A 22,276-nucleotide genomic window follows, 5' to 3' on the forward strand; every position below is an offset into this window, starting at 1 on the left:
CTATCAGCGGGACTGGCCGTGTTGCCTGGGGGGTTGGGACATATCATACGAGAAAGCTGCTACGACACTGACCTGTCCCATCAAAAGACATGATGATCACCTCGTCCCTTATCAGCGGTTGAGCCAACCAGTGGACCGACGGATATATGCCGAGCTTGTCGGTCAAGATAGATACGAGTACGGACTCACGGAGGGGATTGAGGGTTGAGACCGCTCATCCCTGATCCTGGCTCTCCGGCCTAGACCTCTCTGGCACAGTCTTACTCCCTTCGTTTGCTTACCTATCCCAAAACGCCCACAGACACCCACACCAAGGCGCGCGGAAAGTAGCCTGCTACCGACCGGCCTACCTCCTTGACCATCAGCCTCCTACGTTCATGCGAAGCCAATCTCTTTCGACTCGACATCCATTGCACGATATCAGCCGGAATAACCCTGCAAAGGCTAGATTCCCTGGACCTCAATAGTGATGAGCCCTAATGATTCTGAGAATATTCACCCAGGGCATTCCAACGTCGCAGAAACTGGCACATGTACTTAACCACCTCTCCCGTATGCTCTGTCGCTGTCGCCCCGCGCCCTCAATCAAACTCTACGTGGATAGCAAGGACAGCATCTGTAAAACCGTCGTTATTATGGACGTTTTCCGCTAGATCCGAGTCAGAGTGCCATAGTTGATGCCGGAGGTCTGTAACTGTAGTGTGAGTGCTACACCCTCGGGACTGAATTTTGTTCGCGTCGTTATGTATGCAATTGAGCGGCGACGATCGGGGGCTGAGACACGAGACGAAGATCATCGTTTTCTTTGAGTAATATACCCTTGCCCACGTGTACCCAGTTTTCCTCCCCTTTTGTCTCCGCCATATACTCTTAGCATTGGTCAAGCCCAACCCTAATGCAACGCAAACTGTGCATCTACTTGTCACTCGCTTCATGCTTGCTTCGCGGAGTTACATAAACTTCCGATGCTCTAAACCTCAGGATGAGAAATCAGATGCCGGTGGAACTGTCTTTAAGATATATATCTTAGCTCCTGACTCGTCAGTGTTCCAGACGCACAGTCCGCAACCCAAGAAGCACATATATATTCTCTAAAGGAAAATAAACACAATAAACATTATTCTGTATTCTAGTCATAGCCACCTCGAGCATCCACACCCGGCTCGTAATAACTCTCACCCCCCAACCCCGTCTATACAACTTTTTTACATGAACGTCCAACCGCATAGTAGCCCTTATCTGTGTAGCGAGAGGGACTGCAGCAGCAGGTGGCATCCATCCATCTCCGGCGCCTAAAACACCACTCCCTTAACCTGCGCCACCTCCCGAACATTAATATTGCGGATCATCACCGTCCACACAATGGCCAGCGCCATGATGCCAGTCCCCGCCGCCAACATCCTCGTCTGTGCATACCCATAAGCCTTCTGAATCGCCACCCTAGTCACAGACCCGACAGGGAACCCCTTCTGCGTATCCAAATCCTCATATATCAGTTCGAGATCCGGCAGGGCACTCGCCGGGAGACTCCGACTCAATGCCTTCCGGAACGTATTCGTCCAGATCGCGCCGGAAATCGTATTCCCCATTGCGCCGCCGACGGTCCCGACAACATTCAAGAGGGCCAGCACCGTCGCGACATGCTGGTGGTCGACAGCCGCAAGGATCGAGAGCTGCTCAATGATAATGAATATACTGCCGCCAATCGAGATGAAGATTTGACACATAACCAGATACCCGACTGACTGGTTTGGTTTGCGGAAGTAGATCATGAGTCCCTGTGCGAAGATGTAGAGTGGGACGGCGATGTAGAGGAGCCATTTGAACCGACCTGTTCGGCGGATTAGGAAGCCCACGCCGATGAGCAGGATGCCGGAGACGACGTCGAAGGTGTTGCTTACGTAGCCGGCTTCTGACAGGGTGAGGTCGTTGACGACTTGTAGGAAGGAGGTGTAGTAGTTTGCCCAGCAGTAGTAGGAGATTTGGTATGTGGCGTCGAGGAGACATGCGCCGATTACGGTGCGGTCGCTTAGGAGGGAGAATTTGAGCATTGGGACTGGGGCGAGGTAGAGTTCGTGGAGGATGAAGATGCCGAGCATTACTAGGCCGACGACGATCATTGCGATGATGTAGTCGGTGGACCAGCCGTTGGGGGCGTTGTCGGCGATGTTGAAGGGGAGGAAGAAGAGGGTTAGGCCCGCGGAGAAGACGAAGACGCCGAATGCTGGAGGAAGGGGGGTTAGTGGAGTTCGATTGGGGGTGAGGTTGGGTTGGGGGACGTACCGTCAAATTGGATTGTGTAGTGCCAGATGCTCTGCAGGAGGGTTCGGCCGCTGGGTTCCCGGGCTAAGACGCCTTGGTTGGCGGCTTTGCCCATGTTGATTTTGAAGATGATGAACAACGGCATTGCCACGATCGGGAATATGATCGAGAAGGCGCCGAAGCCCCAGCGCCAGCCATATTTCTCGTAGAAGTCCTCTGCTGACTTGGGGCCGGCAAAGGCAGTGATGATGTAGGGCGACGAGGTGAAGGCGTATGCGAGACCTCGGTTCTTGAGCTTTGATGCGTCGGCAGTGATGACGTCGATGCAATATACCATGCCTCCGAAGCCGAGGGAGTAGAAGACGTATGCCGCGCAGAAGGTAGGGAGGTTGTGGCACGCGGCCATCATGACCATGCCGAGTGTAGCGAACATTGTCATCATGAGGAAGCCCTCAGCTCTGCCCCAGACGTCGAGGATCTTGGAGAGAGGAATGTAGACTGCGGCAGTCATGGTGTCGGCGACGATATAGATGGTGGTGAGGAGAGAATGGGTCTCGAAATCACTGGTCACGTATGGGATTAGACTGTAGAGGATGGACGACTGGAAGGCGTAGACGAAATAGAGGAGCCAGATGCTATGCAATTGTTAGTGTCGTCACGCAATCAAGGGAACAAGCCGACATACTTGATGAACACCGCGATTAGGGTATTCTTCGACCAGGTCAAAGTCACGGCTTCTACATCTTGTACACCACGCTGTGTGTCCGGGGTAGGAACTGCATCCTGAGGCTTAGCACCCTCGGGGACTTGACCAGCCTCGGGGGAGGGATCAGCCTTGTTCTCGTGGGCTGTGGTGACAGCGACCGGGGCGTCTGTTTCGTCGGTAGCCCGACGACGAAAGGCAGTCCTCAATCGATTGGAGACCGCCATTGCAACTGATCAGATAAGATGGTTGAAAGAACAGAACAAGGAGGAAAATCCTTTCCCTTATAGCTCACAAGCTCCTACAAGGCGGGTTCCACTCCGACGTCGGCTGATCGGTCCAGCTCAAGACCTGCGTAATGGAGTCCATAGCAGTATGAGCTAATAGCTTGGCAGTTTGGGGCATAAACGCGAGAGATATTTGATTTGTCTAGAGTTCTTCTCACTAACTCTGTATAGGTTCAAGTCCGCCGGTGGCAGAAGGTCTGATCCACATGACACATGGATTGGTGACGGCTCAAATCTAATCAGATGAACCGTTGCCCTGGAACTTGTGACGCGGAAGAGGTTCTCGCTTACAATGTGCGAATTGCAGAGTTCGGGCAGACAAATCCCTGCGTGAAGTGGGCATGCCGGAGACACAGGATCAGATAAATGAATGGTGCGATAGGGCGGAGGGAATATCCACATTCCATCTGACATTCTTCGGAGAAAGCAGGGACGCACTAGAAAACACGATCCCTCTAGGGGGTCCACTTGATCCTGTAGTTTCTTGGCTGTGATGCAGTGGGCTTCTTCAGACCGTCGCAAAAGTGGACTTGCTAAAGACTGAAGAAGGTCTGAAGCAATGATCTAGTGTGTGGGTGTGTACGTAGACTGGCCCTTGCCATAGAGTTCCCATGCATGTGCATGGCCTGTGAGGGTGTAAGGGTTTCGAGCCCATCGCCATCAGATAAGATGAAATTTTCAGTGGTGGAGCGATCCACTGAAACGGTCAAGCACCGGCCAAGCTGCCACGCCATTCTCGCTTCGAGCTTGAGACTAAGAAGCCTCTGGCCAAGCTATGGCTTGTTTCCTTGAGTCTGAGAGGCTGCGCCCGTTGGCTTCCTCCACTCTTCATTCAAGGGCAAAAGGTAGCGACCGACTATTACGCGATAACAATCTATATTGACTTTTCACCTGAGTTAGCGTTAAATGCAACCAACCTCGTATATTTTGCCCAGTCCGATTTCCCTACTTTTCTGTCGGCCTCTTCTCTGACGAGAATTGCCTGTAGACACGGACCGTCCACATCTACGATCAACAAGTTGTGGAAGAGTGTATAGGCACTAGCTCTGTGGTCTGCAATCAACACTTCGCCGGTCAGGCATGCTCAAGTCTGAATCATCCAGCGTACCAACTTCTGCTCTGGGGTGCACCCATGACCATCACTATGCAGACTGCAGAGTCGCCCAGCGCCACAGTACCCATGCATGAAATTGACTCGCCGTGCGGTCCAGCACTAAAAGTCTATGTTATGGAGGCGTTCTAAATAGTCATGCCACATGGCTTTCAGTGGGTCAAACTACCACTGACACCCCACCAGGGAAAGCCGAATCTACGCCAGGACTCTACGCACAAGAACCTGGGACTACGATTTTATGAATAACTTTTCACAAAGGTCCTACTGATCATATGTTCTTTGTTTGCTTGTTTAATCTTAAACAAAACTGCTATTATAGATAGATTGCTGAGGAAAGCACCATCTGTCATGGCTGATAGATGGTAGGGATGTAAATGCTCAATTGCTAATGTCTAAGGAGATGTTATGAACCGGCGTAAATCGCAGGTAATTCTGCTGGTCTAAACCTATGGAAATATCTGATTTCCTTCGAGCCTCGGCTGGGTTATATGTATGAACAGTTAGAATATAAACTCTCACGCATGTCAATATATATTTCCGCGATAAAGGCTTCAGGAAACTAATTGACTCTGTCCGGCACCCATGATACACAATGGTGATTAAGAGATCAAGACTGCTGCATATCTCCCGCAGCTTTTCTGAGCGCCAGAATCTCAGCCAGCGCTGGTCCCCCATAAGCCCCTTGGAGATCATCCCCGAGATCCACCGCCCCCTCAGGGACAATCGCAAAGGCACGACCTACTCGCACAGTCAGCATCACATTGTTGTATGGTTACGTGCAACCTATACGTACCGTAAATCCCCTCGTCAACAACAATCCTTCCCAACGCCTCACTCAGCACGCTGTGCGGCACAAGGGTAATCCCTCTCCCCTCGACAATGCCATACTCCGCCAGCTTCAGCAGGTCGGCCTCAATCATCGGCGTTTTCATTGTCCACGGTGCGATGAGATTAACACGGACATTCATCCGGGTGTGTGCCTTTTCTCGAATCGCGCGGAAAAGACCTCGACTTCCGAACTTTGAAGATGTGTATGCCGTGCTATGTGTTTCGTCTAGGTAACCCGCTAGCGAGGAGACGATTGTCAGGGACTTTGACCGAGAGATTGCGCCTACGTCCGCATCACCGGTAGGTTTGAGTCGGAAGTAGTGCAATGCTAGTGCGGAGGTGTAGTACGACCCCTTGAGGTTGACTTCAATATGGTCTAAACTCGGGGGAGGAGGCGCGGGGCCGTCGAGAGAGACCTCGGCTGCAGAGATCTGGTCGACTAGATGGCCGCTGCGGAAAATCCCTGCAAACGCCGCGACGGCGTCGATGGTCTTTGTTGGGGAGAAGGTCAGTGCCGCTTGGAAGGCTTTGACCTGGGAATCCCAGTTGGTGATGTCGCATTGCACGAATTGCGCTTTGTGGCCTTGGTCGGTGAGGTCGGTGGCGATGGCAGAGCCATCTTGAATATCGGCGATTGTGACGATCGCGCCAGACTGCGCGAAGAGGGTTGCGGCGTGTTTGCCCAGGCCGGATGCTCCGCCTGTTATTAGGATGGAGAGGCCTTTGAGGTTCGAGGGGTCGGTTGGGGTGAGGGCTGTGATTGTCATTACGATATATGGGGTCTTATGTTGAAGTTTATGATATAGGATAATCTTCCGAAGAGTGTGTTGGCAGTCATGTTGACACTTTTGCAGGAGATGCTGGGACTTCTTATATTACCACCTTTGCGAATTCCCGCTCAGGCGGAACTCAGCTCAAACGTCTTGACCGCGGCTGCACAGAACAGCGTCTACTTGGCAGCTGAGCTTGGCTCTCAAGGATTCGATCGCAAGTTGTGCCCTGACAAGGAATGGTGTGAGGCCGAGCCTATCATGGTGCTAATACGGCCCTTTCAGCTTCTCCGCTAGCGTGCTGTCAGCCTTGTGGGCTCTTGGCCCGCGAGAAAGTTAGCTGCCCCTCTATAATGTCATACCCCGAGAAAGAAGGCTGTCCTCATGGTGGTCAATTTTCAGTCCAAAGGGGATCTTGCCCGCCTTTGCGATGTCGCCAACTGAGCTGAGGATGAACCATCTTCTGTCCCTTCGAAATCGTCGAAATCTTTCGCGCGGAACCGGGTGGTATTTACTCAGTAGCCTGTCATCTATACCTTGTATATGACCCGGACGAACGATGGAGAATCTCGTCTGCTTGATGCTCGTCTGTCCCTGTTCGATTGCGTGCATTATTGTCGACCCATGCGCTTGAAGACTTTGCTTCCTCTCATCCTCTTATCCTCCGCGAGAGGATATCGCGTTTCAAAGGTCAGATCATCATTACCCCTGACCACTCATATTCCTCCCGACTCAAGAATGTAAAATGTATACATCATTGACGTCGAATCGTGCGATAGCAGCACTGGGTACTCTTATATATATCTCAATAAGGGGGGAGATTGACACCAGAAAGGAAGAAGGTATGAATAATGGTGAGTGAGAATGAGAGATCACCTCGGAGATTGACCTCGGAGTTGCCTGATTGGCAGTGGCAACTACACTCGGATATATGAGCCGGAGATGATTAGAATAGGAATACCCCGAATGGCATCTCCGAGACTCAGCACCGGAAGTGACGATGGAGAGCAGGTTATAAACCATAACACTTCCTCCTCTCCATCCTCTCTCATCATCCATCTTCATCAATCGCAGATTTTGTTTCTCGTACTACAGTCGGAGAATTACCACACCATGGCTGACCAACTACGCCAGAGCGACGACCAGCACCAGGGCCTCGGCGAGAAACAGTCCGACAACGGCTTCCCTGCTCAGAACAGTGAGGTAACCTTGTCTGGTCCATCGCTCGAGCAAGCCCAGAAACCACCGGTCGGCGGGCCTGATCCTCCTCCCAATGGAGGTCTTCTAGCCTGGCTGCACGTCGCTGGCGGCTTTATGCTCTTTTTCAACACCTGGGGGATGCTCAACACCTTCGGCGTCTTCCAAACCTACTACGAGTCCGGCGCTCTATTTGAGCGCTCTTCCTCCGACATCTCATGGATCGGCTCGATACAAGCAACGATGTTGTTGTTGGTTGGCTTTTTCACCGGCCCCATCTACGACCGCGGACATCTTCGACCTCTCTTGGTAGCAGGCGGCTTCGGCATCGTGTTTGGAACAATGATGCTTAGTCTGTGCAAGGAATACTGGCAGGTTCTCCTAGCACAGGGCTTTTGTGTTGGCATCGGAGCTGGCTGCCTTTTTGTCCCATGTGTCTCCCTTCTCCCTACCTACTTTAGCACAAAGCTAGGCGCCGCCCTCGGACTCGCCGTATCGGGATCCTCCCTCGGCGGTATCATCTATCCCATCGTCCTCAACCGCCTGATCGAACCGGTCGGATTTGGCTGGGCCGTCCGTGTCATCGCCTTCATTGCCCTAGCTACCCTCCTTCTCCCGATTGCCATCATGAAGCAACGCGTCACACCACCCAAAGCGCGCGCCTTGATCGACTGGTCCGCTTTCACCGATATACGATACATGACACTTGTTGTTGCGGGCTTGATCGCATTCATGGGTCTCTTTACACTGTTCTTCTATATCTCATACGTCGCCGCGGCGCGCCAACTCACCTCGACCAACATGGCGTTCTACCTCGTCCCTATTCTCAATGCAGCCTCCTGTTTCGGGCGGACAATTCCCAATGCACTGGCGGATAAGTTTGGCCCATTCAACCTGATCACACCGTGCTGCGCTATGGTCGGAGTCTGCATTCTGAGTATGATCGCTGTCACCAACGAAGCCGGCATCATCGTTATCGCAATCTTTTCGGGCTTTTTCAGCGGGGCACTCATTGGTCTGCCACCGCTTTGTTTCGTCTCTCTTACCGAGGATAAGAGTAAGATTGGCACTAGGATTGGAATGGGATTCGGCATGATGGCTTTTGGTGTCCTTGCCGGTGGACCCGGGTCTGGTGATATTCTAGGCGGCCCTCCAAATCTGAATTGGAACGGCGTCTGGATCTTTGGGGGTGTCAGCACGCTTGTCGGAGCTGCAATCTTTGGTGTGTTGAGGGTTACTGTGTTCGGAGGGAGCTTGAGGGTCAAGGCCTGACGGATCTTCAGCACTGTTCCACGTCTTCTTGGGTTGCGGCGGTCACAGTCACAGTAGCAAGGGTGTTATAGGCGTTGTATGGTTAGACAAATCTCTTATCATGTTTTCATCCAGCAAGGTGTCTTCGCTACAACGGTGGTGTTTGTTTAAGGCACACTTGAGGATTCTCATCTCAAATGACATAGCTCTTAACAGAACATAATCTGGATTTCTCATACGAATACAGGGGCGCACCCTGATTTCATTGAACTTAGTCTCATTTGATATCTATACCGTCTTGCCCCGACGCAAAGTAAAACATCAGTAGGACATCCATCACAGTAGCTCAATGTAACACAGACTTCAGGAACGCGTATAATAAATCCATTCCTATTCCCGGCTACAGATTACAACACCCAACACGGGACCTGTCAGCAGCTTGCATAATAAGGCCAGATTCGGATCCCAGGCCCGACACTCCAGCCAACCTCGTATTCCTCGCAACCACAGCCATAAATACCCCCCTCTGTCTTCTCCATCTTCCCCATCCTACCCCGCTCAATGCAACGATACTCACACTCAAGATGCTCCCAACAACAGAGATAGACACCCAAGCAATCACCCAAGCCAAAACACTGCAGGGCGTTTGCTGGGGCGAGGAGTACGAGCGCATGATATCAGGCATGGTGTACGTCCTCCAGCCTTCCTTCTCCCCGTCCTCACGCACTATGATCCCTTTTTCCCACAAACCGAGAGCCTATATACATGCTAAAACGTGACTCTTGTGTAGATACTCACCCCTCGCCCCGGAACTCATCGCAGGCCGCGAAAAGGCCCGCCGCCTCCTCGCTGACTTCAACGCGCCCCCAGATCCCGACAAACCGTTCGGTGAAACAGTCGCGAAACGAGAAGTAGCGTTAAGGAAGCTCTTCGGGCACGCGGGGGAGGGAATCTACCTCGAGACCCCGCTAGCCGTGGACTACGGGTGTAACATCAGCGTTGGCAAATCCTTCTACGCGAACTTTGGGTACAGCTTACTTTCCAATCCCTTGCCTTTATCCCGTCAGCTTATAGTTCCTCCGTTGCCACTCATGTAAAGAATTATGCTGATGGGGGGGTTACTAGGTTAACGATCCTCGACTGCGGACTCGTAACGATCGGGCACAATGTCGAAATTGGCCCCAACGTGACCATCATCACGGGGGAGCATTTCACGGACATTAATGCGCGGAGGGCAAATCGCGGGAGGGAGTTTACGCGAGCTGTGGTTATCGGGAATGATTGCTGGGTTGGCGGGAATGTGACTATCTTGGCGGGTGTGACGATTGGGGATGGGGTTACCGTGGGCGCGGGGGCGGTTGTGAAAAGGGATATTCCGAGTTTCTGTGTGGCTGTGGGTGTCCCGGCTAGGGTTGTGCGGTCTGCTGGGGTTCCGGGGGAACAGGAGAAGGAAAGGGGGAGGGAAGAAAGGGGGGAGGAGGAGTAGGTGGGAATTTGTGCTGTGTTTTTGATTTGATGGTGAGAGGTGGACGAGGGAGGGTGTATAGCATATATGGATGGCTTTGGCTATATCTGTACCTAGCCCTAGAGCATAGTGTTGCCTTCATCGCAAGCAAGTGTCTCCTGCTCAGCTATGATCAGCTAAGTTAAGCTACGCTATATCTGTCCTTGGAATTGAAAGACACCATCCCAGCCCCAATCGTACTCGAGGTCTAAGGGCGCGCTCCAGTCTGCGCGTAGCTCGGCATCTCCGAGGCATTGCCCCAGCATACCCGGTGACTCAAGCTGTGCGTGGAAGTCTATAGCGTTGAACGCCGGAGGCAGATCGCAGGTCTCGAGGTCGCTGCTTGCCGAGCCCTGCTCTGCCTGATACTTGATACGCACCTTCCCAAAGTAAGGTATGACCACCTCAGACGCCTGATCCCTCATATACCTGCCGTGCGCAGCATCGTGCAAATAGTCAAGTACCTCCGCTGCCTGTCGAGCAACGTCGCAGGTCATGGCATTGGCAAGTCGCTGGAGACACTCCGTAAGTTCCTCAACTAAACCCCAATCCTGCAAATCCCGTAGTGGATCAGACCCAGGTACCGGCGACATCAGATTAATAACAAGTACAATCGCCGCCCCAAAGACTTGAAAATCCATCAAATCGCAGATCAGCAGCTCGCCCTGTGGGCTGTTTCGCAGGCCGTGGTAGTGCTCGATCATCCTGCGCGACGCGCCGAGGGCGATGGAGCGGCTGTTTGAGTATAAATCCCATTCACCAGCTGCAGGTGATTTGGATGTCGTCCGTAGCATGTATGGGAAATGCGTATTCTTGAGCAGTAGGTTGTAGTAGAATTTCCCGATCTGCTGTGTGAAGACTTCCTTGACGGAGAGGTTTAGACTGAGTGGGAGGTCCCACTCTGTTGGCATTATTTCACGCATGGTGACGAGTTCGTGTTCGATGCGCGCCATAGTTGTGTAGTCGGTTTCTGTTTCTGCGATGTTGAGGTTTCGATCGCCTATCAGGCCCGCGACGATGGCGATTTGCTGGTGGAAGAGGGCTGATAGGTCGGGTTCTGGGAGGAGGATGTATTTTTCGTAGGAATTTGGGACGGAGTATGGGGTGCCGAGGAACATGGAGAGTTGGCGGTCGAATGTGAAGGCTTGAAGCCAGATTTCTTTGATCGTTTTTGTGGCTGGGGTGTTGTCGTCGCGACTCGGATAGGGGCCTTGTAGTAAGAGAGAGTTGATTGCGCGGCGGACAGCGAGGAAGGATTTTCGAGGCCGTCCTGCGTTTATGTAGAGCTTTGCTTCTAGCATGAGGCATTCGAGGAAAATTATGCTTGTGTGACCATCGTAGGGACCTTCTAGAAGCCGTTCGGCACCCGAGATGTATGCGTCGCACAGCACGTTCCGGAGACATGGGAGGCTGTGCTGGTTGTCATCGAAGGAAGATGGAAGTTGCTGGACGCACAGTGCCAGCCATAGAGTGGCTTTTGCTAGGACTTCGGGAGAGACTGTTTCGAATGACCTCTCTATGAATGTAATCGCGCCCTCTTTCCCTGTCCCGGCCAACGAATAAGTCGGAGTGCAACCCGGGGGGAGGACGGGCCACAAGGGCCAGTATGGCTCAGTGAGCTGCAGGATCCTGCGTAAGTCTTGTGTGTCCGGTTTGAGCGCGCGTAGTGCTCGCATGGTTGGCCCGCATCTTTCGGTCGAAATCGGTCGGGTCGTGTCCAGTGGAGAGGCATCCTCAATGGAAAGGACCCTCCGTAGAAGGGCCACCAGTGGACCGTTTGGAACTGATACATTCGACTCACCCTCGGTGCACGGCTGACCCTCATGCGCACCGTTTGTGCTGCTAGAATACGAAGGACACAGGAACTTCAGCGCTTCAAGGTGGCTTATCTGGCCGGGAAAGCCGGTGGTGAGAGATGACGTTTTGCACAATTCGTCTACGAGGTGCTCGAGTTGGCGGATTCTGCAATTAAGTTCGTCGTTGGATTCATTACTGCCAGATTCTCGCGGAGCGACAGGCACACCCTGTTGCTGACAATCTGCACTATGCGCCTCACATTGCTGGCAAATGCTGCTGTGGCTGGAGTAGACGCATCGGACCTTGCGTCTGCGGCACTCAGTACAGCTTTTGGTTCCTAGTCGGAAGCGCTTTTTGCTGGACTCGCTTCGTTGCATCGAGCGAGCTAGATCGGGGTCCGTAGGCGTTGAGTGGGGGTGTAGAGTGTAGGTGCAAGCGATGTTGGGGCACCTCACGAGGTGACGAGCTGCTGGTTCCGCCCTATGACTCTCTGACCTCGGGATAGTCGGGCACTTACCTATTGGAGGTTAGCTTTCTGGAATACCTACTAGATGTAGCTTAGCTTGCGTTCTTCTCGGTCCAATTCGGTCGAATTCGCTCCAACCGGAGATAGGGAGAAGTATATAACTTCATCCTTGACTGACAACATCTGCATTCACTCGATAACAACTCCATCTCTGTATTCGTGTCCAGATCTCAGAAGCAGTATCTCTCAATCAATATGAGCCTAACCGATCAGCTTAACGGCGTCTTCACCCGCTTCAAGGAAAACGCACCCGACGCAGCGAAGCTGCCAATTCTCGAAGCAAACGCCCAGTTCGCTAAGACTTTCGACCTCACCCAAACAATCCAAGTCGGAGACAACCTCCCACCGTTCCGTCTACCGAATGCCCTCGGCGAAGAGGTATCTAGCACCGACCTCCTCGCCCGCGGCCCGCTCCTAATCACCTTCTACCGTGGCTCCTGGTGCCCGTTCTGCGACCTCGCCGTGCAATCCCTCCAGCGACACCTCAGCGACTTCCAAAGTAAGGGTGTCACGCTGGTTGCTATTACCCCCGAGCTCCCCGACTATTCGCTGTCGCTCACGGAGAAGCACGACCTGAAGTTCCCTGTTCTCACCGACCGCGGTAACCAGTATGCTGAGCAGCTTGGCCTCCTCTTTCGTATGCCGGAATCTCTGAGACCGGTCTTCAAGGCGTTTGGTCATGATTTAGTGGAGCACAATGGAGATGATTCGTTTGTTGTACCGGTGACTGCGACCTTGCTTGTGGACGAACGGGGTGTTGTGAGGAATGCGTTTATTGATCCCAACTATGCAAAGAGGCTTGAGCCTGCGGTTGCGATGGAGTGGATTAATAGTTTGCAGTCTTAACCTATGAAATTTGTCGGTGATGTCCTGGGGGGCGCCTTTCTCTTGATACCGTCCCTATCCGGATTGTATGTTAGTTCGCAAGCAGAGATAATACTATCATTAAAGAGGTATCTTGCTGTACCGTATTATTAATAGCAACCTTGATTTTTTTCCTCTGAAGCGGTGATACGCTTGTGATGGTACCGGCTCTTGAATTTGAATTACTGTTCGTCCCGTGTGGCATAAAATATATATCGGTATCATCTCCACATTAACAACCCACAACCAAGACATTCAGAACAGCTTGTACCAATAAATGCAGGAACGTGGACTTGGCTTGGAGAAGCTGCCCACCAGATAGATTAAAGATGACAGGATAAATTATGCATCAGCCCACGTGCGTGGCCCTGGCCAATCGCAACCAGCCGCCGATCATGAATTTCTCGACCTTCGCCAACCTCCAGCAACGACATCCCTCTACTCCTCCCATATAAAGCTGCAGTTCCCACGCCGGTGGGCTCGAGGCCATGCGGTCTGTCTACGAAGGCATCCTCGAAATGTTGACTCTGTTCCTCAGCCTGTTTTTCTCGGGGGCTTCCCTTGCCGCCGTCGACAGCTTCTACCCGTCCTTGAACCACACCACCTACATCACCAACAGTTCTCTTGGTTCTTATGGCGGCGTCTTCAATGCCCCGGCTGAACAGCCCAGCAAGACGGGCAACAGTGGCTACAACTACTGCTCCATGCCCCATCCTCACGTAGACACCTACTCCCTCCCGCGCCCGGTCGCAAACCATTCCGTGTCTGCCAAGCTCGTCTATCTGGAGTACCTGCAACGCCATCAGCGCCGAACACCATACAACATTCTTCCCGGCGGCGAGGTATGCCCCTTTCCTTCCTCTCATATCGCACTCTGACACTCCCAGAACCAAGAATACAACTGCGACGCCATCCTCCCCCACGTCTTCTCCGCCCCCTCAGCCCGTGGCCCCGCCCCACTCCCCGTCTACGGACAAGCCTACACCGAGCCCACAAACCCCTTCCTATCAGACTACGTCAACGGCTCCTGCCAATACCCGCAGCTCACCATCGGCGGCTACCTAGACGCCTACCAGCACGGCCGCGACCTGCACGCCCTGTACAGCCAAAAGCTCGGCCTGATCCCCGCCCACCTCGACAAAGACGACAAGCGCGTCTGGTTCCGCTCCAGCACCGCAGCTCTAACCCAGGGCTCTGCCGGCGGCGTCCTCCGCGGCCTCTGGCCAAACAATACCTCCCCGCTCCCCTTGCACCAGCAAGCCTCTAGCGTCGATACCCTGAACCGCGGCTTTCCCTGTAATATCCGCAGCACCCTCCTCAACGCTATCCAGTCGACACCTGAATGGAACGAGCATATCGACGTCACTGCCCCGCTGCGCACCCACCTCGCTGAGATCTTCGGCGCGCAGGAGTCGGCCGACTGGCTGAATACCTGGGACCATTTCGCTGATAACTTCCAGGGCCGCCTGTGCAATGGTTATGAGCTTCCATGCTCCCTCTCTGACCCGTCGCAGTGCGTGACAAAGGATCAGGCGTACCAGGCTTTCCGCGCCGGCGACTGGATGTACAACTACTGGTGGCGCGGGAACCCGAATGTCACGGAGTACATCCAGAGCATCGAGGGGATGTTTATCGCGGAGATGGTGAGGAAGTTTGAGGCTGTGCGGGATGGAACGTCCGAGGTGGTTTACAGCCATACGTTTGCGCATGATGGCGATATTGCGCCGTTGCTGGGGGCGTTGGGGATTCGGGCGTTGAGGTGGCCTGGGATGGGGTCGAATGTGGCGTTTGAGATTTGGTAGGTTTTTCCCTCCGCAGGAGAGAAGTGAAGCGAGAGTTAGGATTGCAGTGGATGCTAACAGGAGCAGGGAAACTTCGACCGGCGAGCTTTTCGCCAGGGTTCTCTACAGCGGACGCACGATCGAGACTGTCCACGGCGTGCTGGAGTGGATTCCGCTTTCGCGGCTCATTGATACTCTGAATGTCTTTGTGCCGGAGGATATCTTTGCGCTTTGCGGGTAGACAGTCTACACTAAAAGCTGGAGGCTCTTGCCATGCATCCTCAAAGCTTCGTTATACAGTATATGACCTGATGTGGCATGTGATGCTACATATAACCTGATTAGATCTAATAGATAGATCCCTGACCCTCTCATATGAGAGAACAGTCTCATCCATCCATCTACCCCCTGCCAAGCCCCGTACTCAAATACAATAACCCCCATGGGAAGCGGGAGAACAATTCCCCCTTCACTCACTCATCCCCAACCCTTCCACGGGTATTCCTAACCTTCTGACTCCGCCCCAGCACAACCCCACTCAAATCCCCGACAGGCAAACTAACCGGAAAATCCACCGCCTCGAGAATCTGCACGAGGAAAATATGCCAGATGGGCACACACAGCGCAAAATTAAATGCGCCGGCGACCTGGACTTGTTAGCTTATGGTGCAACATTGGAATGTGGACATACCGTCAGCAATCGATGCGCGAGCTCCTCCGCCCCATTCGCAAGCTGGAAATACGACCCGGCTATCAAGGAGAATGTGATCACGAGCAGGAACAGCGCGGTGAAGAGGCAGATGTTGGTCCGGATTGAGCAGAGCAGGTAGATTGTTGTTAGGAGGGCGAGGGAGAGGAAGTAGAATGCTGTTACGGTATCAGTCCAGGCTTTCTTTCTGTCATGGGATGACGGGTAAAGAGGGAGTGGCCAACCAGTAGACGCGGCGTATGATGCCGTCTGCTGCCCCTCGAAGGAATTGCCTGTTGGCGAGTAGTGGGTTCCGGTGCCGAAGAAGGGCATTAGGGTTGTGCCTTGGACGATCCAGAATGTTCCTGTGGGACGGGGAAGATGGTTAGTTTGTTGGGCGTCGAGAATGACGGGAGAGAGGGGGGTAGGTGTAACTACCGTATGTGAAGAATAGCGCGCTGGAAAAAGTATTTCCGATAATCCACTCGCCGATGGCGCCGAGGACTTGCACGAACCCGCCGAAGAAGATGTACACGGGTCTATGATCCAGGAAGGTTAGTCTCACACATGGTCGAAACCGAAACTAGACAATAGAACGCGGATAGAGTGAGGAAGGGAAAGAGCATACAAAATAGCACCCCCGTTCCCTCCCGCGCCTCTCCACCCCATCAAAATGCATGCATTGGGTGTGCTGGCGAGCAGGAACCCCATGAGACAGATCGGCGTCGGATTTCCTAGTTTCTTTCTCAACTCGCCGGCGACAGAGGGGTGTTTTGGGGATAGGTAGAGTTTCTCGAATGTCTCGCGGGAAATGGGCAGGAAGACGCTTTCCGCCGTTTTCATCCGGTTGAGTGTTTCCGAGGAGGTGTCCTTCTCGTGGAGGATATCGTTAGACATTGTGTTTGTTGATGTGGAAATTTTGGTAGTCGAGGGAGGAATGAGAGGAGAAGGTGAAGAAAGGATGCTAAGCATCCGGAAAGGGCTTAAATAGACGCCAAATTTCTTGGTGAGTCTTGTTTCGTCTCCCCCTTTCTCCGCACCCCCATTCAACAGTATCATCGCGGGGAATAGGCGGGGAGAATGCGGGGGATAGGCAGCTCATTGCTGTTTCTGGTGGCTTGAAATTTGGGCGTGTTGAGTTGCCGAGGTCGCGGTGGGGATTTCTAGCGGAATATAGCCGTGCGAAATCTGGTTGACCGAGTCAAGATTCGACCAGGATGATTAAGGTATCCGCTATGCTGTCATGGGGGTGAATTGGATAATTATGCGGAGTTGGGGAGCGTTACAACCCTTCGACGACTGGGAACATACATAGTTGGTCGTCGGACACGACTTAATTCTCGTGAAAAGAGGTCTGTTAAAGTATGGTCTGCTGCAAGCTACTGGACTACCCTTCTCTTTTATACCTGCTTGAGTAATATCACCCGTGTAAACCCCCTGCTCAGAAATACTCAAGCCCCAACGGCGGTACTTGATTTAGCAAAGCCTTTGACTTGTTTGGGCTATTATTTGAGTGCACACACTCCGTCAAGCCATGACCCGAGATCCAATTAGCTCTCCAAAAGGGACCTTCCCATTTACATTAATTGACACATGAGCAGCGCTTGACTTATTCGCGACCACCAAAAGAGACCTACCTACCTACTCAACCGAATGTACGCCTGACAGTATGCCTTCACCATGATACCAAACAAACCATATGAACTCCGATTTTAACAGTCTTTCATAATTTCCCAATCTGAGAGAATTGCACCATACTGTCCTTTCAGGTAGAAGCCGAGCCAAGGGGTCAGTTCAGGCTAGGTGCTAAGTAGCGGTTGAGAATGGATCCGAGAATGTCCCTGCCATTTACACGAGGATTCCCGCAAAGCAGGTACTTACCAACAGCAATGAAGTTCAACGAAGGAAAGTATTCAGCAACCTTTAAAAAGCTAGGAGTATCCGTGCCAGTCAATCAAAAGCCAGGTCCAAGTATGATAAACTTCTCCGTGTTTACCGATACATGGGACGAGGAGGGCCTGGGCCAGACGGCTATCTGACACTCAGACCAGAGAGCAAGCTCTGGCTCTGGCTCTGGCGCGGAGATTCTGCAGTCAATCACGTGAAACGAATATAATGATTAAATGGTGTCCGATGATGGTGTTTTTTCTTATTATATTCAAATAGGAATCGTATACATGACTATGTTTCGCTGTACTCACTTGGTTTCATCTTACCAGAGCCAGGTCCATCCTATTGACATTCGCTTATGAGATGGGTATCCAATGGACGCGTTAGTTAGATCCTGGGCCTGGCCCTCTCAACGCATGCTTCCGGGGCGCATGACAGCTTTGCCAGTAGCCGCACGTCGTGACGATGCGCAACTGCAAAGTTTGGGCAGGCTCTGTTATATGTGGAGTTGAACTCAGTTGAACTCTAGGATATGGGATGTTCTAGAGTGGTCCTTCATTTATACAACGCCTATAAGTCCTATCTACTAGATTGACATTGGTTGTGCTCTGTTGGAATATCTTGGCTTGGGGCATGTTGCGAATATTCAAAGCGATATAGGGCTTTCGCGAACAATAGACAGGCCCCAGGAAAGGGTCTGTGTTTGATTAAGAGGACTAGGATCGCTTCTCTCGACTACAGCGCATTGCTTTTAGAGTAGTGTGCTCTCTTAATCGAGACCGGTATTTATGATATAGAATCCCGACGTCAAACAGGGAGTTCGCAAGTATGCGACAAAACATAGCAGTAATCTCCCTAAGATCGTGATCTTAGATTGCTTCTGTTGACCTGACCTGATCAGAAATCAGATGCAGGGCTCTGTACTTGCCACCTACGAATGAACGCTGCGTGTCGGCAATTGACGACATATGCTCTCTGGCTGTTCGGATTGGGTGCCAAACTACATAGAATCTTGGGTCTTGGGCGGAAAAGACAGCCGTGTGGCAAGACCAGGCTAAATTTTAGACAGTGATAGAGTTTGGGTGAGCCATGGATGACTTCGGTCAGCCCTGGAGGGCCTTTCCCTGCCGTTTCCAGTCGCACTGGTATTTAACAACATCTGCGTTGATACAAGAGTATAGCTAATAGAGCCTGAGGGGAGATTACTGCCAACATGACATACTTCAAGTGATACGGCTATAAGCTTTCTTTTCATGATTGGCCTGGGTTAAGTATTATGGAATTGAGTGACGAATATCTCCCGAGATCAATGCCGATTGACAAACCGTGGAACCTGCATGGTTCCTGGGGATGTCCCTGTCCGATTACCTTGGTGGAGGGTGAGGAATCCAGGCCAGGAACGCCATCTGGCGCTTTGGCTGGCGGGACACATCTATGGCCCGAGATATGTCCGTTGGAACCATCAGCTTCCAGAATCTGGACGTGGTACATCGAATTTATCAAGCAATATTTAAATGCTTAGCTTATTTTGCCTCCATCTCGCTCTGCCCTTTGGCACAAGAGAACTGGATCGATCGCCTTGCCATTTCCTTCTAAGGCTATTTAGAGTGCCTCATTCCACATCTCGTCACGCATTCCAGAGATATCTCCCATTCCTCTTTCCCTTCCTCGTGATCAATTAGACTCGCTCTTTCTCTTTACAGTTCTCTTTGTCCTCACAACAAAACAAAATGCTGCTCCCCGTCCTCTCAATAACAACCCTAGCCCTGAGCAGAGGGTCAGCAGCACAATCCAATTCCCCCGATACGCCGCTCTCCAGAGCACTCACAGCAGCAAACACCCTCCAAACATGGTACAACCCGGCCACCGGCATCTGGAACACCTGCGGCTGGTGGAACGGCGCAAACTGTCTCACCGCGCTTGCAAACCTCGCCTCCACAAATGAGTCCAGCGCAGCGACGGACCTCGCAACCGGCGTTTTCCAGAACACTTTCTCCGTCGCGACAAACGTCAATCCATTCCCCGCTCGCGGAGCAAATGAGTCCTGCTATACCTCAGCCAACGGAACGGCATATGACCAGATCTCTGGCGAAGATAGCAAACCCGCGCCCACAGGAGCAGCTAATGCTACGCTCTGGCTCGATGGCTCGTACGACGATGACGCATGGTGGGGATTAGCATGGATCGCTGCATACGACGTCACAGGCGATAAAGCGTATCTAGATCTCGCCGAGGGTATATTCTATCATTTGGTGAGCCTCTCTTCCAATCATGATGTTAGGAATCACATTATCTAACAGACGCCCAAAAGAGCAACGCCTGGCCCTCAACCTGCGGCAACGGCGGCATAGACTCATCCTACACCCACGTCTACGTAGGCGCGATTGCAAACGAGCTCTTCCTCGCGCTCGCAGGGCATCTCGCAACACGCACGGCCAACACCACGTACTACACAGCCTGGGCGAAGCGCCAATGGACCTGGTTCCGCGATAGCGGACTCATCAACGAGAACTACACGATAAACGACGGGCTAGCCGGTACCGGAGACCACTGCAGGAATAACGGCGGCACGGTATGGACCTATAACCAGGGCGTTATCCTCGGCGGATTAGTCCAGCTGCACCTCGCAACGACGAACGGAACTTCGGGCTCAAACACGACCTCAAACTCGACCTATCTTGATGAAGCTAGCAAGATCGCACACGGGGCGATTGAGGCTTTGGTTGATGATAAAGATGTGCTTCGTGAACCCTGCGAGACGACGGAGGAAGGCTGCGGGCCGGATCAGACGCAGTTTAAGGGGATTTTTATCCGGAATCTGAAGGTTTTGCATGATATCATGCCGGAGGAGGCGTTTGGGAGGGTCATTAATGCTTCCGCTGATAGTATTTGGGAGAATGATCGGTTGGCGGATAATAGGTTGGGGGTTTATTGGGCGGGGCCTGTGGAGGAAGGGTTGGTGAATGCTTCGACGCATGGTTCGGCGTTGGATGCGCTTGTTGCGGCTGTTTGAGGGGTGGGTGGGTGGCGCTTTGAGGGTTACTAGGTTATCTTTTGTATAGATGTATAGATGTAGATAGACTGCGTGTCCTCATACCAGTCAGAATATTTGGAGTTATATCAAGTTTGAACCATCTCTCGGTCCGTATGGACGAAACTACTCCTGGAGAAAGTACAGCGTTTGCGGACAGGTACTGATTTAGATTTGTTTAGAATTACAGATGATTACATTAGAATACACATTGACCTTAAGGACCTTTTCAAGTGACGCCCATTACCTTTCCATCGCTGACCCAGTCGTAGCCTAGAGCATCAGGCATGTCTTGAAGCCACAAGCACTCCCCCAACGCCCTCTTTTCTGGATAAAGGATAACAGTAACGAAAATCAAAGAATAGATCCAAGCGCAAGGCAAAACCCACTCTCATAGCAGCACGCGACGTTCTGCTTGCACTGCTGATTAAGAATATCTTGAACCCCAATAAGAACTAGAACCCGTTAGCATCGTCGATCGGTGAATACTAAAGCAAGAGTGACCATACCTGCAACATCAAGCTTAGAGCACTTGTCAAAAATGGATGCTCCCTCGGCACCAGATCCAGCTCCGAGGATATTCGACACGGCTCCATTGATTCCCGTTGTGTCGCCTGCGTGTATGGCTCTGTTACAGCAGGATAGCTGCGCCTGGGAACCGCATTTTGAGCTTGCTTCTTGTACGGTCATGGTGTTGGGGATAGCGGGGATGGGTGAAGGTTTAAGGGTTTTGGCTTCCAGGTCGTTGTGTGGGAGGGCGGTAGCGGTAGCGTAGAGGAGGGCCATGAGACATGGTATGAGTCTCATTTCGTCTTATTCATAAAGTGATTGGAAAGTTGTAAAGAAAGGATAAGTGGAAAAATTGCGGAAGAGAAAAGAGACGACATCAACTCGCTAAGATCAAAGTCGAGGCTGTTGGGCACTTTTATTCCACACTCAGCAGAGGTGGTATCTAGTAAGGGTGTAATTATATACAGGGCGCACATGGAATGCTCGTACCCCGTGCCGATCCCTTTTGTGTGATGGGCTTTCTTGTAAGTTATCAACGCTAGCTATGCAATCGGCAAGGGGCTAGTTTCCAGACAACTCATAATGCAGTGGTCTGGCGTCCTAACCGTTAAATGAACTATTCGAGTAGTAAACAAGCAGTTCTCAGGCCCAGGTACTCTTGCATTGCTTAAGCAGTGGGGCAACTTTCTTCATAGCCAATCCTATTAGCCATAGAATCTTCTTTACTCTAGCAATATCACCGTCGTGTAGGGGAAACCAAGTAAAAAAAATGAAAGCGTCTGCTAGATTATCATTCACAACATTACTACTAGCGAATTTGAGTGTATCGAACAAGATAATTGAATAAAGAGATCGGCTACTCATCATCCTTTCTGGCCACAATCTTTGCTTGCCAGGAGAGATACAGTCACTACTGAAGACCTAGGAGGCAGAAAGGCCTGACGGCACATCGAGCCAAAGGTATCACACGGAGTATACTTCCACAGTCTGCGCCTACCAAATATGTGACGTTCTCTAGTCCCAATCAGATCTTTAAGTTACTGAATTCGGCTGAGGCATGAAACAATTCCAGGATCCTAGTCGGCTCATTACACTCCCAATAGTGGAATACGATGTGGTACTCACCCCAGGTACTGAGGTTGTTCACGTTTCAAGTACATGCTTCTATATTTCATTATCATTGTTCTCTGAGGGCGATGAAAAGGACTGCGATATGGCGCGCGAACGCTACCTGATTTTGTGGCCGTACAAGCCCTTCATCTGTATTTCCATA

The 22,276-nt window shown here is 51.9% G+C and overlaps 10 protein-coding genes across 10 annotated transcripts; 5 read left to right on the forward strand and 5 right to left on the reverse strand.

The window, feature by feature from the left end:
- Positions 1-1,292: 1,292 nt before the first annotated feature.
- Positions 1,293-3,198, reverse strand: BJY04DRAFT_232297 (major facilitator superfamily domain-containing protein; the record flags this gene model as incomplete). The annotated part of the gene is made up of 3 exons (XM_073719727.1): positions 2,948-3,198; positions 2,284-2,897; positions 1,293-2,224 (listed from the first exon to the last, which is right to left on the reverse strand). The coding sequence occupies exons 1-3, from the start codon at positions 3,190-3,192 to the stop codon at positions 1,293-1,295; spliced, it is 1,791 nt and encodes a 596-aa protein (XP_073565507.1). The 5' UTR covers positions 3,193-3,198.
- Positions 3,199-4,838: 1,640 nt separating this feature from the next.
- BJY04DRAFT_201388 (uncharacterized protein) lies at positions 4,839-6,338 on the reverse strand. The gene is made up of 2 exons (XM_073713063.1): positions 5,160-6,338; positions 4,839-5,104 (listed from the first exon to the last, which is right to left on the reverse strand). The coding sequence occupies exons 1-2, from the start codon at positions 5,959-5,961 to the stop codon at positions 4,974-4,976; spliced, it is 933 nt and encodes a 310-aa protein (XP_073565508.1). The 5' UTR covers positions 5,962-6,338; the 3' UTR covers positions 4,839-4,973.
- A 739-nt stretch (positions 6,339-7,077) lies between these two features.
- Positions 7,078-8,433, forward strand: BJY04DRAFT_223809 (major facilitator superfamily domain-containing protein; the record flags this gene model as incomplete). The annotated part of the gene is made up of 1 exon (XM_073717794.1): positions 7,078-8,433. One exon carries the CDS (start codon positions 7,078-7,080, stop codon positions 8,431-8,433), a length of 1,356 nt encoding a protein of 451 aa, XP_073565509.1.
- A 563-nt stretch (positions 8,434-8,996) lies between these two features.
- On the forward strand, positions 8,997-9,898 carry BJY04DRAFT_223810 (sugar O-acetyltransferase; the record flags this gene model as incomplete). The annotated part of the gene is made up of 3 exons (XM_073717795.1): positions 8,997-9,100; positions 9,203-9,439; positions 9,538-9,898. The coding sequence occupies 3 exons, from the start codon at positions 8,997-8,999 to the stop codon at positions 9,896-9,898; spliced, it is 702 nt and encodes a 233-aa protein (XP_073565510.1).
- Positions 9,899-10,015: 117 nt separating this feature from the next.
- BJY04DRAFT_201392 (uncharacterized protein) lies at positions 10,016-10,863 on the reverse strand. The gene has a single exon (XM_073713064.1). It carries the CDS (start codon positions 10,837-10,839, stop codon positions 10,069-10,071), a length of 771 nt encoding a protein of 256 aa, XP_073565511.1. The 5' UTR covers positions 10,840-10,863; the 3' UTR covers positions 10,016-10,068.
- Positions 10,864-12,397: 1,534 nt separating this feature from the next.
- BJY04DRAFT_232301 (peroxiredoxin-like family protein) lies at positions 12,398-13,085 on the forward strand (the record flags this gene model as incomplete). Its single annotated transcript, XM_073719728.1, has 1 exon — positions 12,398-13,085. The coding sequence occupies exon 1, from the start codon at positions 12,435-12,437 to the stop codon at positions 13,083-13,085; it is 651 nt and encodes a 216-aa protein (XP_073565512.1). The 5' UTR covers positions 12,398-12,434.
- A 559-nt stretch (positions 13,086-13,644) lies between these two features.
- Positions 13,645-15,279, forward strand: BJY04DRAFT_201395 (histidine phosphatase family protein). The gene is made up of 3 exons (XM_073713065.1): positions 13,645-13,945; positions 13,991-14,901; positions 14,972-15,279. Exons 1-3 carry the CDS (start codon positions 13,808-13,810, stop codon positions 15,123-15,125), a joined length of 1,203 nt encoding a protein of 400 aa, XP_073565513.1. The 5' UTR covers positions 13,645-13,807; the 3' UTR covers positions 15,126-15,279.
- Positions 15,280-15,357: 78 nt separating this feature from the next.
- BJY04DRAFT_211136 (putative plasma membrane ammonium transporter (Ato3)) lies at positions 15,358-16,469 on the reverse strand (the record flags this gene model as incomplete). Its single annotated transcript, XM_073714359.1, has 5 exons — positions 15,358-15,531; positions 15,576-15,751; positions 15,818-15,937; positions 16,011-16,111; positions 16,201-16,469. The coding sequence occupies 5 exons, from the start codon at positions 16,467-16,469 to the stop codon at positions 15,358-15,360; spliced, it is 840 nt and encodes a 279-aa protein (XP_073565514.1).
- A 2,723-nt stretch (positions 16,470-19,192) lies between these two features.
- Positions 19,193-20,475, forward strand: BJY04DRAFT_232313 (putative glycosyl hydrolase; the record flags this gene model as incomplete). The annotated part of the gene is made up of 2 exons (XM_073719729.1): positions 19,193-19,714; positions 19,774-20,475. 2 exons carry the CDS (start codon positions 19,193-19,195, stop codon positions 20,473-20,475), a joined length of 1,224 nt encoding a protein of 407 aa, XP_073565515.1.
- A 372-nt stretch (positions 20,476-20,847) lies between these two features.
- On the reverse strand, positions 20,848-21,279 carry BJY04DRAFT_223816 (hydrophobin family protein; the record flags this gene model as incomplete). Its single annotated transcript, XM_073717796.1, has 2 exons — positions 20,848-20,948; positions 21,003-21,279. The coding sequence occupies 2 exons, from the start codon at positions 21,277-21,279 to the stop codon at positions 20,848-20,850; spliced, it is 378 nt and encodes a 125-aa protein (XP_073565516.1).
- Positions 21,280-22,276: the final 997 nt, after the last annotated feature.

The sequence above is a fragment of the Aspergillus karnatakaensis genome, assembly GCF_047715665.1.
Source record: "Aspergillus karnatakaensis strain CBS 102800 unplaced genomic scaffold BJY04scaffold_78, whole genome shotgun sequence".
Taxonomy (NCBI): Eukaryota; Fungi; Ascomycota; class Eurotiomycetes; order Eurotiales; family Aspergillaceae; genus Aspergillus; species Aspergillus karnatakaensis.

Bases quoted from the DNA above. Each gene is read 5' to 3' on its own strand.
- BJY04DRAFT_201388 (XM_073713063.1), bottom strand. From the start codon at position 5,961: ATGACAATCACAGCCCTCACCCCAACCGACCCCTCGAACCTCAAAGGC. The intron at 5,105-5,159 runs GTACGTATAGGT...CTGTGCGAGTAG, and splicing joins TGTTGACGAGGGGATTTACG to GTCGTGCCTTTGCGATTGTC.
- BJY04DRAFT_201392 (XM_073713064.1), bottom strand. From the start codon at position 10,839: ATGCGTGAAATAATGCCAACAGAGTGGGACCTCCCACTCAGTCTAAAC.
- BJY04DRAFT_201395 (XM_073713065.1), top strand. From the start codon at position 13,808: ATGCCCCATCCTCACGTAGACACCTACTCCCTCCCGCGCCCGGTCGCA. The intron at 13,946-13,990 runs GTATGCCCCTTT...TGACACTCCCAG, and splicing joins ACATTCTTCCCGGCGGCGAG to AACCAAGAATACAACTGCGA. The intron at 14,902-14,971 runs GTAGGTTTTTCC...TAACAGGAGCAG, and splicing joins AATGTGGCGTTTGAGATTTG to GGAAACTTCGACCGGCGAGC.